At 38.5% G+C, this 16,646-nt stretch overlaps 1 protein-coding gene across 2 annotated transcripts in view; it reads left to right on the top strand.

Annotated features, from left to right (window-relative positions):
• Positions 1–15,592, top strand: part of LOC583660 — a 38,308-nt gene extending 22,716 nt beyond the window's left edge. The window contains exons 19-31 of one of the 2 annotated variants that reach the window (XM_030995978.1): positions 364–2,371; positions 2,588–3,618; positions 4,193–4,405; positions 4,828–5,547; positions 6,455–6,544; positions 7,290–7,400; positions 7,975–8,152; positions 8,866–9,020; positions 9,824–10,033; positions 11,109–11,339; positions 11,953–12,186; positions 13,323–13,482; positions 14,248–15,592. In XM_030995978.1, coding sequence (XP_030851838.1) covers positions 364–2,371; positions 2,588–3,618; positions 4,193–4,405; positions 4,828–5,547; positions 6,455–6,544; positions 7,290–7,400; positions 7,975–8,152; positions 8,866–9,020; positions 9,824–10,033; positions 11,109–11,339; positions 11,953–12,186; positions 13,323–13,482; positions 14,248–14,498 — 5,592 coding nt within the window. In that variant the 3' untranslated portion in view covers positions 14,499–15,592. Of the gene's footprint in view, positions 1–363; positions 2,389–2,496; positions 3,619–4,192; positions 4,406–4,827; positions 5,548–6,454; positions 6,545–7,289; positions 7,401–7,974; positions 8,153–8,865; positions 9,021–9,823; positions 10,034–11,108; positions 11,340–11,952; positions 12,187–13,322; positions 13,483–14,247 lie in introns of both variants that reach the window. The other variant, XM_030995977.1, reaches the window with a different exon arrangement.
• The last annotated feature ends 1,054 nt before the right edge of the window (positions 15,593–16,646 follow it).

Here is a 16,646-nt window from a genome sequence, read left to right as displayed (position 1 = left end):
GTCATAAGCTTTGTGATTTATCTGAATGAATGCCAACTGAACATCAGTTTGATATCTATCTTAAAGGCTGGTTGTACTAGTTCAGCCAGAAGGGATTAGACCACCCATCTAGCCAGCGAGGTCACTGTGACAGGTGGCTATCTCATTAACTCAGCTCTCAATTAACATAAGAAACAGAGGATAATGGGGGACCAACAGGCACTGGTTAGGGAAGTTTTCTATATAGAGGGAGCAAGTAGCTACAAGTAGGACAGTGTGGCTTTAAGAAATATCGAAGTTTAACTTTGCAGTTAATGGGAAGACTTGCGACCAATTGATTTGTCTGCATGCTCACTTTGTCTTTGTATGTTTTTAACTCAACAGTTCAAGGTGGAGGCTCTTGGAGTTGGGCTTGGTGCTTCCTTCGTCCATCCATCAGATAAACTCTCTCCTTGCAGTCTACTAAGGGGTCCAATGCAGTTTAACATAAGTATCCTTGCAGGAGAAACAACCCCTAAAGAGATCCAGCTCCATCTTCGCATCAAAGACAAGTACGAGATGGTTTTGAATGATCCACATGGTGAAAGGTACCATCATCATCATGACTCTCCCTACATCTGGAGTTTAGGAACGGCAGAGAGCAGATGGATGTCACTTAACCATATCAGAAAGGTGATGCAAGATGGAGGGTATGATCATAGTCAACACCACATTGGAAGTGATATTCACCATGGTCACCACAGTGGAAGCGATGAACATCATGGTCTTCTAGGAGATAATTACCACGGTCACCACAGTGGAAGCGATGAACATCATGGTCTTCTAGGAGATAATTACCACGGTCACCACAGTGGAAGCGATGAACATCATGGTCTTCTAGGAGATGTTCACCATGCTCACCACAGTGGAAGCGATGAACATCATGGTCTTCTAGGAGATGTTCACCACGGTCACCACAGTGGAAGCAATGAACATCATGGTCTTCTAGGAGATGTTCACCACGGTCACCACAGTGGAAGCGATGAACATCATGGTCTTCTAGGAGATGTTCACCACGGTCACCACAGTAGCAGTGATGAACATCACGGTCTTCTAGGAGATAATTACCACGGTCACCACAGTGGAAGCGATGAACATCATGGTCTTCTAGGAGATGTTCACCACGGTCACCACAGTAGCAGTGATGAACATCATGGTCTTCTAGGAGATGTTCACCACGGTCACCACAGTGGAAGTCACAGCGATAGCCATGAGCACCATCATCTTCCGATCTATAATATAACTAAGATAGAGGACTATGAACATAATCACACTGATTACCATCATGTAGATCAGAATGGTAAACCCATCTCATACCAGCACAGTCATCCTGTGTATAAGATTGAGCCTCTGCCTCAGAAAAAGACAAACAAGATAGATTACCATCACCATGGTCACCACAGTGGAAGCGATGAACATCATGGTCTTCTAGGAGATGTTCACCACGGTCACCACAGTGGAAGCGATGAACATCATGGTCTTCTAGGAGATGTTCACCACGTTTACCACAGTAGCAGTGATGAACATCATGGTCTTCTAGGAAATAATTACCACGGTCACCAAAGTGGAAGCGATGAACATCATGGTCTTTTAGGAAATATTCACCACGGTCACCACAGTGGAAGCGATGAACATCATGGTCTTCTAGGAGATGTTCACCACGGTCACCACAGTAGCAGTGATGAACATCATGGTCTTCTAGGAGATGTTCACCACGGTCACCACAGTAGCAGTGAGGAACATCATGGTCTTCTAGGAGATGTTTACCACGGTCACCACAGTAGCAGTGAGGAACATCATGGTCTTCTAGGAAATAATTACCACGGTCACCACAGTGGTAGCGATGAACATCATGGTCTTTTAGGAGATGTTCACCACGGTCACCACAGTGGGAGCGATGAACATCATGGTCTTTTAGGAGATTATCACCACGGTCACCACAGTGGAAGCGATGAACATCATGGTCTTCTAGGAGATGTTCACCACGGTCACCACAGTAGCAGTGATGAACATCATGGTCTTCTAGGAGATGTTCACCACGGTCACCACAGTAGCAGTGAGGAACATCATGGTCTTCTAGGAAATAATTACCACGGTCACCACAGTGGTAGCGATGAACATCATGGTCTTTTAGGAGATGTTCACCACGGTCACCACAGTGGAAGCGATGAACATCATGGTCTTCTAGGAAATGTTCACCACGGTCACCACAGTAGCAGTGATGAACATCATGGTCTTCTAGGAGATGTTTACCACGGTCACCACAGTAGCAGTGAGGAACATCATGGTCTTCTAGGAAATAATTACCACGGTCACCACAGTGGTAGCGATGAACATCATGGTCTTTTAGGAGATGTTCACCACGGTCACCACAGTGGGAGCGATGAACATCATGGTCTTTTAGGAGATTATCATCACAGTCACCACAGTGGAAGCGATGAACATCATGGTCTCCTAGGAGATATTCACCACGGTCACCACAGTGGAAGTGATGAACATCATGGTCTTCTAGGAGATGTTCACCACGGTCACCACAGTGGAAGCGATGAACATCATGGTCTTCTAGGAGATGTTCACCACGGTCACCACAGTGGAAGTCACAGCGATAGCCATGAGCACCATCATCTTCCGATCTATAATATAACTAAGATAGAGGACTATGAACATAATCACACTGATTACCATCATGTAGATCAGAATGGTAAACCCATCTCATACCAGCACAGTCATCCTGTGTATAAGATTGAGCCTCTGCCTCAGAAAAAGACAAACAAGATAGATTACCATCACCATGGTCACCACAGTGGTAGCGATGAACATCATGGTCTTCTAGGAGATAATCATCACGGTCACCACAGTGGAAGCGATGAGCATCATCACTCCCCTTACAATATAACTACAGTGGACGAAACGCACAACCACACCTACCACGAACATGTTGATGGCAACATTGAAATCAAAACTTACGAACACACCCATCCTGTTTACAAAATAGACCCAGTGCCTGTGAAAGGAGCCTCTGATCTCCATCACGATTATCACAGCCACGAGCATCATCATGATCATCTTCCCATGAAAGACTTATCTTCAACTGACAAGGCATCTCTAAGAGAAGCCGTCTTGAATAAGGTCACCGAGGCGCACTTAACCTTTCGAGATCAAATCAGCAGCTACATGGATTATTGGTTTGGTAAATCTGATGTAGAGCCAACTGGAATCACCACGCCCTCAGCACCAGTTCAAACAGAGAATGCCACTCAGGAAGCAAACCAACCTACTCCTACTAAGGAGACGGCATGGCTACATGGAGTCATGGATGTTATAAATCAAAGGTTTGGACTGCATCGTTTCCATAGCCAGTCACATGCACACCAGGACAGCCTTTATCATGACAGCCATGGGCATGATCACCACGATAACCTCCACCATCATACTGCGAAGCATCACCAACATGTCCATGACAATCACAGCCATGATCAGTACCATAGCCACGATCATCACCACACCCATCTCACATTGAGTGAAGCGTTTGACCAAGTCTTTGGTAACCTCGATGCCAGCAAGTACACCAAGATCATCACCAGGAACTTCTTCTTGAATGTAAGTACTCTCATTTACACACAGTTTTTACATTTCTAGGTCATTGCTACGGTAGTCACTGTAAGTTCTTTGATTTTTAAGTCCAAATTTCATCATGTTTTATTGGGATTCGTTTACAGTTTAAGTGTTTCCCATGTTCTCTGTTGCCTAAATTAAATACTGAAATATCTTTGTATTTTGTATTAATTAGAAAACTTCACATAGTACATGAATATTTTGTTTACTATATATAGGCATAATAATTATACAAATGTGGAAAAAATGATTTGTAAAGATATATAGAAACAATATAATAGTTTAACAAGTTTGTATTCATGCACTAACTTCAAATTAGATTAAATATGTAGAAAATAACAAACGGTAATTCATATAAAATGTTTGTGTTAATAAATTACCTACTTGTGTCATTATCATTTGTATGAAGCATTTCAAAATACAATGAATAAATAGAGTAAAGACAAAGATGGAAAGAAGAATAATGATAATTTAATTTAAACAGCGTCTTTCATAGAGGATGCAAGGTACAATAAGATTAAAAGTATCATATATCTTTTGGATGTTCCTCGCTCTGTAGATCACAGCTAAAGGTCACAACTCCAGTGATGACCGCACAGTTATGGTCAAGGTCAATGCTGACCTTCAGGGTCGTAGCCACAAGGCAGTCAACATGCAAGTCTTCCCGGCTGTCCAGCTTCCAACAGACCTACAGGACCCCGAGGCACCATTGTCTTTTAGCTCTCATTACCATGATCACTATGATCACCATCATCATGAAGACCAAAAGCAGGTTCGTATTCAGTAATGCTGAAAACAAAATTCCCCCTCTCTTAATCAAATTTACCCTGTTCTTATATAAGCATGATGACTCATATAAATTATAGATATGGATTGAGATATGTTTAAATTGCATTGTAGCAAAGCTCCGAGTGTACCAACATCATTTTAGTTTCTGTATTCAGGATTGACATGGTCATTGATTTTCAAAAGTCCTTGCAGTCTTGATTATTCATCAGGTATACATTATGTCCATGTTTCTTAAATGAAATGTACCAAATAAGAGTTGAAATGTTAGTTATGATATAGATGTTCCTTTAACATTATTTTGCAGAGTTTAGTGGGCATGAATACTCACTGGCTTCTGATGAGCTAGAAAGTTCTTTTTTTACACTTTGTTATGTTGTTTTTTTCTTTCTATTATTATTGCTACAGGTATTCTGCATGCAATTTGAAGCTGATCTTCCATCTTTCAAGTCTGAGACCCCAACCAAAGTTCCAGTGTCACTCTATCATCATGACTCTCATGGTCATGATGACCACGATACCTTCCACCATGGCGTCAGGAGTGGGATATCCCAACCCAATACCAATGACACCACCCCAGAGGCTCTGTATCACCACCACCACCATAGCCACAGTGATGAGCACCATGATGTACATGTCCTTGGAAACCTCCAGGAGGGTCACCTACACCACCACAGCCATAGCGACGAACACCACGACGAGCATCTCCATCCGGCAACCAATACGTCAGATCATCAAGCTCATCGTCTCCTTTCCGGAGACCACCATGACCATCATCACAGCCATAGCGACGAATACCACCATGTCGGGGAGCTGAACGATCAACACCTTCACCACCATAGCCATAGTGACGAACACCACGATGAGCATCTCCATCCAGCAACCAATACGTCTTATCATCAAGCTCATCGTCTCCTTGCAGGAGGCCACCATCACCACAGCCATAGTGACGAGCATGATGACTATCATCATCTCCACCCATCGTCCAATGACTCTCATGATCATCCTCTACCAATCCTCCACGGCCATGGACATGGGCCCGTAGCTGAGATCGGACCTCAGGCTCAGTTTTCTCTGAAGATGGGCTGGGGAAGAAGCTGCTCGTCGGACAAACAAGTCCAGTTCAAGGTGAGAATGTATCTAACTCACTACTCTATGAAAGGAGAAGAAGGAGTTATAGTCATTATCAGTGGTATAGCTACTCATATACCAGCTAATTAGCCGACTGCACAAGACAAAACCCCACAGTGATGAGCATCATGAATGTACACAGTCTGGATGAAACATTCTCCTCTACATAATTTGTTAGTTAAATCTACATCACTTCTAATTATATCTCATTCATGTTTTTATCAATTCATATATGTCTAATTTTACCCAAATCATCCCCTCACATTTGACGGCCTTGTTCTCAAGGATTCCTCTTAAGTAAGATTGGTGACCCCCCCCCCCCCTCCCCGACATTAGTGCCTCGGCCATCAATAGCCAAACCCCCTCTATACCCTCACGTATAAGACTCAGAGTTTTTCTTCGCTATTTCTGTCTCGATTTTGTAATATTTTAATTAATTTTTAATTCAATTTCATTCAGTCAAAAAGCCAACATTACATACAACAATCAGATATATAACATAAAATAAAACTTAAGAACATGTTAGACAAGGACATAAAAATAAACTGAATAGGCTGCAACCTGAAATGAAACATATAATCCTTATATAAAGGTTGACTCATTTTTTATGATAAAAAGTATAAAAAACATTTTTGTTACTGAACATTATAAAAGACACAAATCAAAACAACAATTTAACTTTTTCACGTAGGGCTTACTGCTAAGAATCATTTGTTTGCTGCGCTATATTCACCATCTGTGAATATGTTTAAATCGACCCTGAAAGCACATCTTTTCAATTAACCGTAAATCTAAGCATATCAGGAGCTCTTGTAGCGCAGTAGAATATATACTTAATGTTGGATAGTTTCTGCGCTCTATGAATGTATTTATATTATTATTATTATTATTTCTGTTAATATAGGCTCTGTTTGAAAGGAGTAGGAGCCAGCAAAGAGATCTACATGATAAAAAACAGCTTAGAGCCATGCATCTCAGCTTTAGTCATCAGCATGTAAGTTCTTGTAGGAGTCTACTGAATGTTCTGCCATCAAATTGGCAGTGTTACAATCTACCATAATGTGATTGAAGAATTGTCATTCAGTAGTTTAGTTAACCTAATGACTATGGGGACCAGGGGGTGTTTCACAAAGATCCTAAGTAGAACTTAACTCTAAGTTGGACTTAAAAATTATGGACAGCCATTGGAGTCTTAAAATGAAATATATTCAAAAGCAGAAATTCAAGTATTTTAGACTTTTTGTGAATTCCACATCCAGAACATGAAATCTCCTTGATGATAGACAATATGAATGATTTGAATAAACAATTAATGCCTTTCAAAATAACTTTGCTAATGGCTTTCCATAATTTTTAAGTCCAACTTAGAGATAAGTTCAACTTAGGATCTTTGTGAAACACCCCCCTGGTGGCCCATGTATGAAATCTATGGGAATAAGATATTTCAGTAGTCGATGGGTTAATATTTCTCTTATACTGTATCGCATAATTTGTGTTTGGGTTATACTAAAAAGTGGTACCTAAATTTAAGAAGATGTAAATTGTTCAAAATACTTGTCTCTATGTCTGTAAAATTGATGCTTGATATACATGCAAGGGCCTTGTAACACAATAATGTAGATGATCATTGGAGAAAACCACACATGTGATGATCAAAATGGAACTGACCTTTGTCTATACAACAGTATTTACTACAAGTAATATTAATCTATATATTTTTTCTTCTTCTTATTTTGTAGCTACCTTATTCTGTGCAGACAGGTATATCTAATGCCGTTGAGAACTTGAAGCATGCCATGTGGAACAAGGCTGAGACAGAGACTTCTGACGGTACAGATCTACATGGACAGGTATATGTCTTATTCACATCATGAAATCATTTACATTCAACAGGCATTTCAAAGGGGTCTCGGTTCAACTAATCTTCTGATGGTACAGATCTATACATGGACAGGTATATGTCTTATTCACATCATGAAATCATTTACATTCAACAGGCATTTCAAAGGGGTCTCAGTACAAATAATCATGACCTCAGAATTCAATGAATTGATATTTGATGTTAATTTTATGTATGTTTTGAATCTATCTAGAAAAACTTCCCTAAACAGGGTCGAGCTAACCATGTCAAGCCCATGACATGGTGCTATTCAACAATGTCTATAGTGCCTAACATCTAATCCTAATGTCATTGAAAAGGTTCATCTGATTGGCAGTAATTCCATAGATTGAATTTTCATAGTGTTACGATCAAAAAGTTTGTATTACCTGTGAGAATTTCGCCTACTCGTTGCTGCAGGCATCATCAGACTGACATTTTATCGCCGCTAGATTATTATGTCTTCTGAAAAAAACATTCTCCTCTACATAATTTGTTAGTTAAATCTATATCACTTCTATTCATCTCATTTGATAAACATATAGATCTTGCTGTCAGCTATCCTTGATGACTCCCTGGACAAGGTCAACCTCACCATGTCTGAGCCTCATGACCTGGTGAGATTCAACAATGTCAACCTGCCTTTCAAGGTCACGCCGTATACCTTAAGAAAAACCTACCTTGAAGCATTCATGAGCACCGCGATGAAACAGCCTTACTCTCGTAAGATCATTTAAACTCTCTCACTTCAAGTTGTCTTCCAAATTACAGTGATGCCAAGTTTAAGGATTTGCCTTCTTCAAAGCCACGACTCCAATTTGTTATAACAGGCTTTTAAGTATATATTGGGTTAAAAATGTATTGCTGGTCTGTGTTCAGTTTATTTGGAGGAAACAAAGTGGTTTAATCTCAAATTATTTGTACTATCAGTAAAATACAGATTACTTAAACGCTTTTTGTAGCATAGTTTTCAATAATGGTAGTATTACCTAGAACATTCTTTTGTGTCTTCGTGTACAGAGAAAGAAGCATGAAAGGTCACATATATATTTTGTTTCTTTGTTACTGTAAAGACGTACATAGATCGTTTTGTGAGAATTTGTTGCTTTAACCCAGTAAATAGAGATGGCTTGTTCAATGTTGTGATTAAAAACAAGTCAAAAAGAGTCTTGTAACCAGCAAGAAACCAACTGGAAACAATGGGAGCAAGCCAAAACTTCCTCACAAATCGAAATTACTCACAGGAAGCCTAACATTCAAAGTATAGATCATATCAGTATACTAGCTAGTATTCTCCCCTCATTTCTGAAAACAGACTCTTCTTTGTGTTTTTCTTCAGATTACTTGTTATAGAAATATGAATGTTGAATACAGCTATTTTCATAAACTTTAAGAAACATTGATAAAGTTATTACAATACTTCATTTTCTATTCAGCCAAATGTACGCTATCAAGTGATGGTCAGATCACCACGTTTGACAATGTTAGCTACCCCTACGTCTGGTCTGAATGCGAACATGTGGTGGCTAAGGATTGCTCTGAACATCAGAGATTCACTGTACTGACCAGGAAGCTTCATGGTGATAAGAAGGTAAGAGAGGGGAATGGAAATACAGACAGAACGACAGAGAGAGAGAGAGAGAGAATGATACAAGAAACACAAACACGCGCACATAATAATAATAATAACAACGTTTTATTTACCCAGGGTAGCCACTTCAGTTATGAAACTGCTCTTCCAGCGGGCCCTGCATAACATAATATGTTATTACTACCCTTCTCCAATCTAATATGCTAAGCGCCTAGCTAGCAGGCAGAAGGTCCCATTGTTATAAGTCTTTAGTATGACTCGGCCAGGGTTCGAACCCACGACCTCCGGTGCATGAGGCGGGCGCTCTAACCACTGAGCCACCATGCCTTGTCATACATGTAACATAGATATGAGTAAAACTGGAAGTGATAAAATTAGAGGTAGAAAATAGAAAAATGTAAAGAGAATTACACATACACCTATGGCTCATATAGACATGATTGATACATGGAAAAATGTTGAAAATTGAGAGATAAAGAAAAACAGATACACACAATGACATTTAGTTTGATAAAAAGAAAGAAATATCTAGCAAGATAGTGAGATTTCTAGCAAGATAGTGAGATTTCAAAAGATAATATTTAACATTCGATGATGAAAAAGATATACAGGAATTAAAGTAGAGACAGAAAGGTAGAGAAGAGGAGGTGGGTGAGAATGAGGTACTGAGAGAGAAATATAAGGAAGATTGAGAGTTAAAAGGATGATAAAAGTATGTTTATTATCTATGAAAAAACAAATTGTGCCAACATGAATTAAATCAGGCAAAAAGCATAACTTACATACATGTACATTTTTTTCAGGCAATCTCAGTCTTTGCTGGGGCTAACAAGCTGGAGCTGACTCCCTATGAGCAGTCCAGCATCATGAGTATAGTGATCAACGGTGAGATTGTTACGCTTCCCAAACGATCCCAACTGGTCTTTTATGACGATGGAACGAATGTGACAGAAGTTTTGGAACAAGGCAGGGATCTGCGGGTCCAAGCACCACGCCCCCAAGTGATTGATGTGGTAAGAGGAATTAGTTCGATTGCTTCTGATTTATTATAGATCAAAGAAGGAGTAAACTTTTTTAAAGATGGTCATGCGATTGCATTGTGAAAGAAACGTTGTGGCATCCATCAGAAAAGGTTGATCATCTAGCATATGTGTACTGCAAGGTTCTGGAATCCTCAAAATGATAAGAAATTTGGCCCAGTCTTGGTAAAGTTACAAGCACCATACATAGAAAAATGTTTATGTGACTAAGCGACCTGTGCGCGATATCTGTCAGGTCCAAATAGATATAGTAATTAACCAAATATATCAATTATTAGGCGGTTCCTCAGCAAAATTTGTATCATCACCTATTAGTCAAAACATATTCTGTCACATGATTGGTAATAAGAGCTTCCATTTCATTTTTTGAGAGGGAGGCGTTTCCAAAACTGGTCTTTACCTTTAAGGGTTGTTCAGATATGGTGTGGCAAACCGCAGAGCTTTTTTTATGATGACGTAAAGTCCAATACGCTTTACATCTCTCAATTTTTATAACACAAAACTCAGAGAATATATGCGCAGGTCCTACGTTGCATACACTTGCGATAAATCACTCTCACATTACCCAGGAAATACTTGAAGGCTAGTGTTCTAATGCACAAGTAATTCTGAAGTTCTCTTCCATTAAAATCTCCAAAATCTCTCGATGAAATCTAGTTGCCAACCATTACTCTTGGAGAAATGGTTCTTATTTGGGAGCCTCACGAGTAATGGTAGGATTCCTCTTGTTTTCTGGTAGCTTTTACGCAAAAGAAAAATGTAGCCTTTATTTCCTAAATTTGCCTTACAAGGTTCTTGGATAAACTGTAGAAAGTTGGGTGGTTAATGATGAAGAGTGCGTTGAATTGCTACAACAGGACATATCTTTAGTCTTGTTTTGACTGAAAGGTGAAAAACGGCCAAGAAAAAGAACATTTTAAGAAAGAAATAGAGAATATACTGATATGTCATACAATATGGCTGTAAAAAGAAAAATGAATTAAGCTATATATAATCCTTTTTTATTTTAAAGTTAGACCCTAAAAAAAAAAATTCTGGAATTTTACAGACCAGGAGATACCTAGAGAATGAAGAAGAGAAGGCGGACCAGGAAGCCAACCTAGAGGATACTCCTGTAGAGGTGACTTACGATACTCAAGGAGCCCAGCAGGAGCAACAAAATAGAACTGTCCACGAGATCCTGACTGGTCATTCCGAAGACCTCCACAGTCACGACACACCTCAATCAGAGAGTCATCATCAACAGCATCATCATCACAGTCATCATAGCTATGATAGGGTACGTCGATCTTCCTGTGAAACGTCGATGTAGGAAAATGTCTGAGAGATAATCGCCCCAGTCATTCTTTTTTTTTTTTTTTTAACAAATACATGTATATTTTTGGGGTTGGAACAGTGGACGTGAAACGCAAAACACCAAGTTTAGAAATTCTTTTATTTGATGTTTACATTATGATGCATCCACTTTATGATGCTGTTGACAGGTTTATAAGACGCAATTATTTCTTAGTGGGAAAATGCCATCTTTTATGCATATTTAGCTATCTATACATTAATAAATCAAGACAACAACAGTTTAATAAGCCAACAGACTGGTTTGATATATAACTGACAGTTTTTACTTGGTGGAAAAGACAAAAGTTGCTGCCAATGAAAAATCACCTTTATATAGAGGTGGACACAATATAGGTTTGACAATACCATTTAAAACATCCGAATCTATATGTTCATGTATCTCTAAACTGCTTCAAAGCAAGAAAACAAGGAGGTTTTATTAAAACCTTTTTATACAGGATTCTAGTCTGGGACATAAAGTTAGAGATGTCCTTTCCACAAATAAATAAAGTACACTAGTCTAGCTGCTTGCATCGATCTCTCCTTGCACAACACAGGTCCGTAGCGATGACCTCTACTGGGGCGGTCTGACTCGGTACGTAGAACTGGCCCTGAATGATGAGGAACAGGACTTTGAGAGGTTCTACCAGCCCCTCCTGAACGGATCCACCGACGCCCCACCCCAACCCAAGGAGACCCTTCTTCTGCTCAGGATGGAGAATACATATCTGATCATTGCCAGGAAGGAAGGGCTTGCTGTCCTGTTTGATGGCACCACTGTCAGAGTCCAGGTACTGGGACTGGGACTAAAAAATTACCAATTATATTTTGCAGTGTTTATTCTTTTAATTTTCATTTGAGGTCTTACACTTGTCTTTCTATTCGCTATGATTTACATTTCATTTACATTTGAGCTCATAACCTCAGTTTCCCTCTCAACCTTCGCACACCATTCTCATTGCCATTTCCGTGCCTATAAGTTTCATCCAAGCCTTTTCCATTCCATTTCCACTTCACATGGTTCTATTGTTTGGTTCTCACTTATATTCACAACTCCTCATGATAACCATTCCATGCTGTCTTTTGGTCCATCCTTCTCCCTGGGTTCTTCCGTTTATGTTGTACTATTCCATTTATAAATTTCTGATTGGCTCTTTATTTATGATGTCACTTATATTCCAATATGATAAAAAATGAGTTTTTCCAAGTAAAGTCAGTGCAACACAGGATCTAGTCTCACCAAGGCATCTCTTCATTTTTTCTCCTTGATGTATTTTTAAGGAGTGCAAGGGTGATTAAAGTAAATGAAGCAAGAAGAGTACACTTTTTGTGCAGAGCCTGAGATAAGAAATAATAAGTTTACGTTGGTGGCAGCAGTGGGATAAGAACCCACGCTATCAAAACGACTGTATTTTGTCTTTTGTCCAATAAATACAGACTTTTTTCTCACAATAGACCGTCCTGATTTTTTTGTAATAAAGATTTTATTAGTGTTTTTTTTCAAAACAAAAACATGTACATATGCTTTTAAATGTAATCCATGTGCTCTGTAAGATGTGTAACACATGGAAGTTCAATTACTGGGACTGAAATAGAAATAATGCCCATCCCTATATGCAGTCCCCCTCCCCTCCACCCATAACCACCTTTTTTCCATTCTCTTTTGCTCACTTTCTAGTGTGGAAATTCTTGTACGTTTTATTCTGATATAAAAAAATGTGAATTTCACGTCTCTTTTCCTAAAACAAGTTTAGTAATTGCACAGACTTAATTCACTAGAAACAATTAATAGTCGATTGAGAAGGAGTTAACAGAAACTGTATTTATTTGTAAGCCATTTAGATTCTATATATACATCTACATTGTATTTTAAGAAAATGATAACTATAAGTAGAATACTAAACCTGGTAATTGTTTTGTTTATCAGATTGCTCGGCGCTACCAGGGTCTCCAGTGTGGGTTGTGTGGTAACTTCAACGGGGATCCTAGTCCAGAGATGGAATTCATTGGACCAGATGGAAAGGTCTACTCCAACGGACCTCAACTTGCCAGGTCCTACCAAGTAGCCACACCAGAATGCACGGGAGGTATGTAGTCATCAGTCAATAAGTATTTGTTCTCATAGTCAAGTGGTATAAACACTTGATTAGAGATGCGAAGGTCATGGGGTCGAGCCCTGGCCCAGCACCAGTCTCCTTTAGCAACTAATTATTTTACATTTGCCACTCTCCACCAAGGTGTTAAATGGGTACTGGTAGGAATTCCTTGAATGCTGTGAGCACGAAATTTAGGAGCCTAACTTGAGCTAGGGTAATATTAGAGCACCTTGCATGTTGGATATTTGCACTATAAAAATATCTGGTATTATCATCATTATGGTGGTTATTATCATTTGAAGGGGGATGATGTGGGAGTGGTATAGTAGTGGTCTCTTAACATTTCAAAGACTTCCAACGTACAGGGTGATATCTCCCCAAAAGATTTAATTTAAGTGATATAAGTGGTATGTTCATGATGTCAAAGGCAATCTTCGGTATCAAGGCTCGTTCAGATATGACGAGGTATTAAAACTGCCACAATAAAGCTGCCTCATTTTAAAAATTTGTAAATGAATGGCACCTGTGCAATGACGGTCATACGCATATTCACAAAACTCTGTGTCATAAGATAGGATATGTAGAGCGTATTACATTTACATTTTGCTGCGTCATATCCGAACGAGCCTTCAAAGTGATCAATAAAGAGAGGAGCTCTAACAAGCACATAATGTTGAGGTAATCAGTGGTCGAATCGAGTATTAACTCTGGAGTAAATCCCTTTAATATGCGTTTCTTGTATTTATTCCTTTCCAGGCGATAAATGCGTCCCTACCCCATGGCATATATCCAAGCAGAATGTCATTTTGGAAGATGGGTTGTCCTACGACTGCACCTCCAAAGTTCCTCGATGTGATGAAAGCACCTGCGAACCAAGTGGAACGATCTCTGTTCCTGCCAGGTTCAGCTGCGTCACACTCAAGTGCAAGAAATCAAAGTGTTTCCAGCTCACGGCAAAGATCCAAGGATCTGTCGACATGCATACTGGGTGTGTTCCTAGATCATAGATCATTCCAGTCAAGTGGTGTGTGATTTTGATATAAAATTGCTTTGTGATGAAATGCAACAGTATTTTAAATACTAATGGGGCTATACCCTCTTCAAAGAATATTGGATACAAATTAAAAAAAGAAAATGGCAGTTATATTAATTGATATTGCTCTGAATTGATCTCTGAAGGATGTCTGACGAAACTTCCAGCTAAATTGCTGTGGAAGAGAATCTTGTTGCCTTTGCCAAGCAGTTCATGTCCATTGTGAAAAACTGATATGCCAGTGATATACTTGGATTGAGCTACCTTTCATTTCAAAGAAGAAAAAAACACTGCAATAAATTTTCAAAAGGCTTAAAGACCAATCACTGCATGTTTTTTTTTACAGTTGAAATATGAAATAGAAACCCCTTCTATGACTAGTCAATGAGTTGGATGTAGAGGATAGACTAGATGTATATTTATGTACATGTAACAATAATTACATATATACGTCTCTCCTGATATTTGAAAAAAGTTTCTCTAAAATGAAATGATATACATTGTATATGCGATGTCTACTATATCCATCTGATTTCATTCATTTTTGTATGATTAATGCCAGAAACAATTTCTATAACATATGCTCTAATAATTGTGAATTAAATTTAAGGTATTTTTCTTTTTCATTATTGATATTCCATAACTATCATAAAGTATTTAGATTGCCTTTTTTTCACTAGACAGCATTTTGACCATCTAACGGAGGTCATTGGTTTTTTGTGTCTTATCATCTAAAATAGACACTACCCATTATTTGTGAAGTATAATGTTATTATCATCTTCTAAAGTATTAAATAAACTACTTTGCACTTATATGTATTTTTATAACGTGCAAGCTGCCATTTCTTTCACATACCAGTATTTCCTATTATATTCGTGCAAACCATATAGATTATGAAATCAAACAAATTTTAACCAGCCAGTAGAGAAATTTCCTACTTCAGATTTTTAGAGAGATTTCAGATTAAACCTTTTAAAAATGTGTCATGTTAATAAATTGTTATTGTGATCAGTTCACCATATCTTGCAAACCTAGTGAATATTAAATTTAAACAGTCAAGCTTACAACATGTGTTTACAATAGTGCAATTCATAAGTTGTTGTGTGAATATATAATTACCTAACAGAAATAAACTCCTTAAAAGGGGCCAATCACCAAAAGGAAATACAATGACTGGTATATTCATAGAAGACATAAAAATCACCCAAAATACCATGAGATATTCAATTGGTTAAGGCCAGATTCAAGGGCACAAATTATGTATCAGAAATTAACCCAAGCGTCAATTTCCTCGCTGATGCATGCATGAATGGTCTATGCACAAGTCGCGTTTTGTCTATTCGCAAGTCGCGTTTCGTCTATTCGCAAGTCACGTTTTGTCTGTTCGCAAGTCACGTTTTGTCTGTTCACAATCATGTTTGGTCCATTCACAATCACGTTTGGTCTTTCTTTAGAGTGAATTGAAACTCGTGATATCGCTTAACGGATATTTATATTTGAATCTGACCCATTGAATAAAATATACCAGCTTATGAATTTATACATACAGTCAAAACCTTTGTGGTACTTGGTCCCCTTTAATGCTAATAATCTTTGTCGCCAAGACAATACCTATTCACACCTGGGAATAAATCGATTCATCTATCCTCCTAAGTTTGAAAAAAAAGTTTTCAAATCATGCTCATCTTCATGATTTAGTTCCACAGGCCTTCTTTTACTTTCCATGTAATTAAAGTAGAGAATATGAATAAAATACAGCATTCATGAGCAAATGAATCCACTTGATCATACACCTTTTAATAAACCAACATTTGTAACGATATTTCCAACAGAGGCACTTATTGAATATCAAAGGCATGAAAGTAAAATAGACTCATTATCATGCCCTCTGCTGTAGAATTAGTTTGCTCAGAGCAGATATTTATAGAGATATCATATTTTGTAAATGATACTAAAGATTTCCAACTACAATTTCAGGGTTTTAGACCATTTCAGGTGAGCACACACTTTATACACAACTTTCCACAAGTCGATTTGAAACTAGCGGGATAAGAGTCCAGTCTGAGGACTAGAATTCCCAAAATAGATGATAAATGGATGATTTCACCATGTCTCTTTTAA

The sequence above is a fragment of the Strongylocentrotus purpuratus genome, unplaced genomic scaffold, assembly GCF_000002235.5.
Source record: "Strongylocentrotus purpuratus isolate Spur 01 unplaced genomic scaffold, Spur_5.0 spur5_scaffold_3, whole genome shotgun sequence".
Classification (NCBI taxonomy): Eukaryota; Metazoa; Echinodermata; class Echinoidea; order Camarodonta; family Strongylocentrotidae; genus Strongylocentrotus; species Strongylocentrotus purpuratus.
Note: the sequence above shows the minus strand (reverse complement) of the source record. Positions and strands in the feature narration are given on the sequence as shown.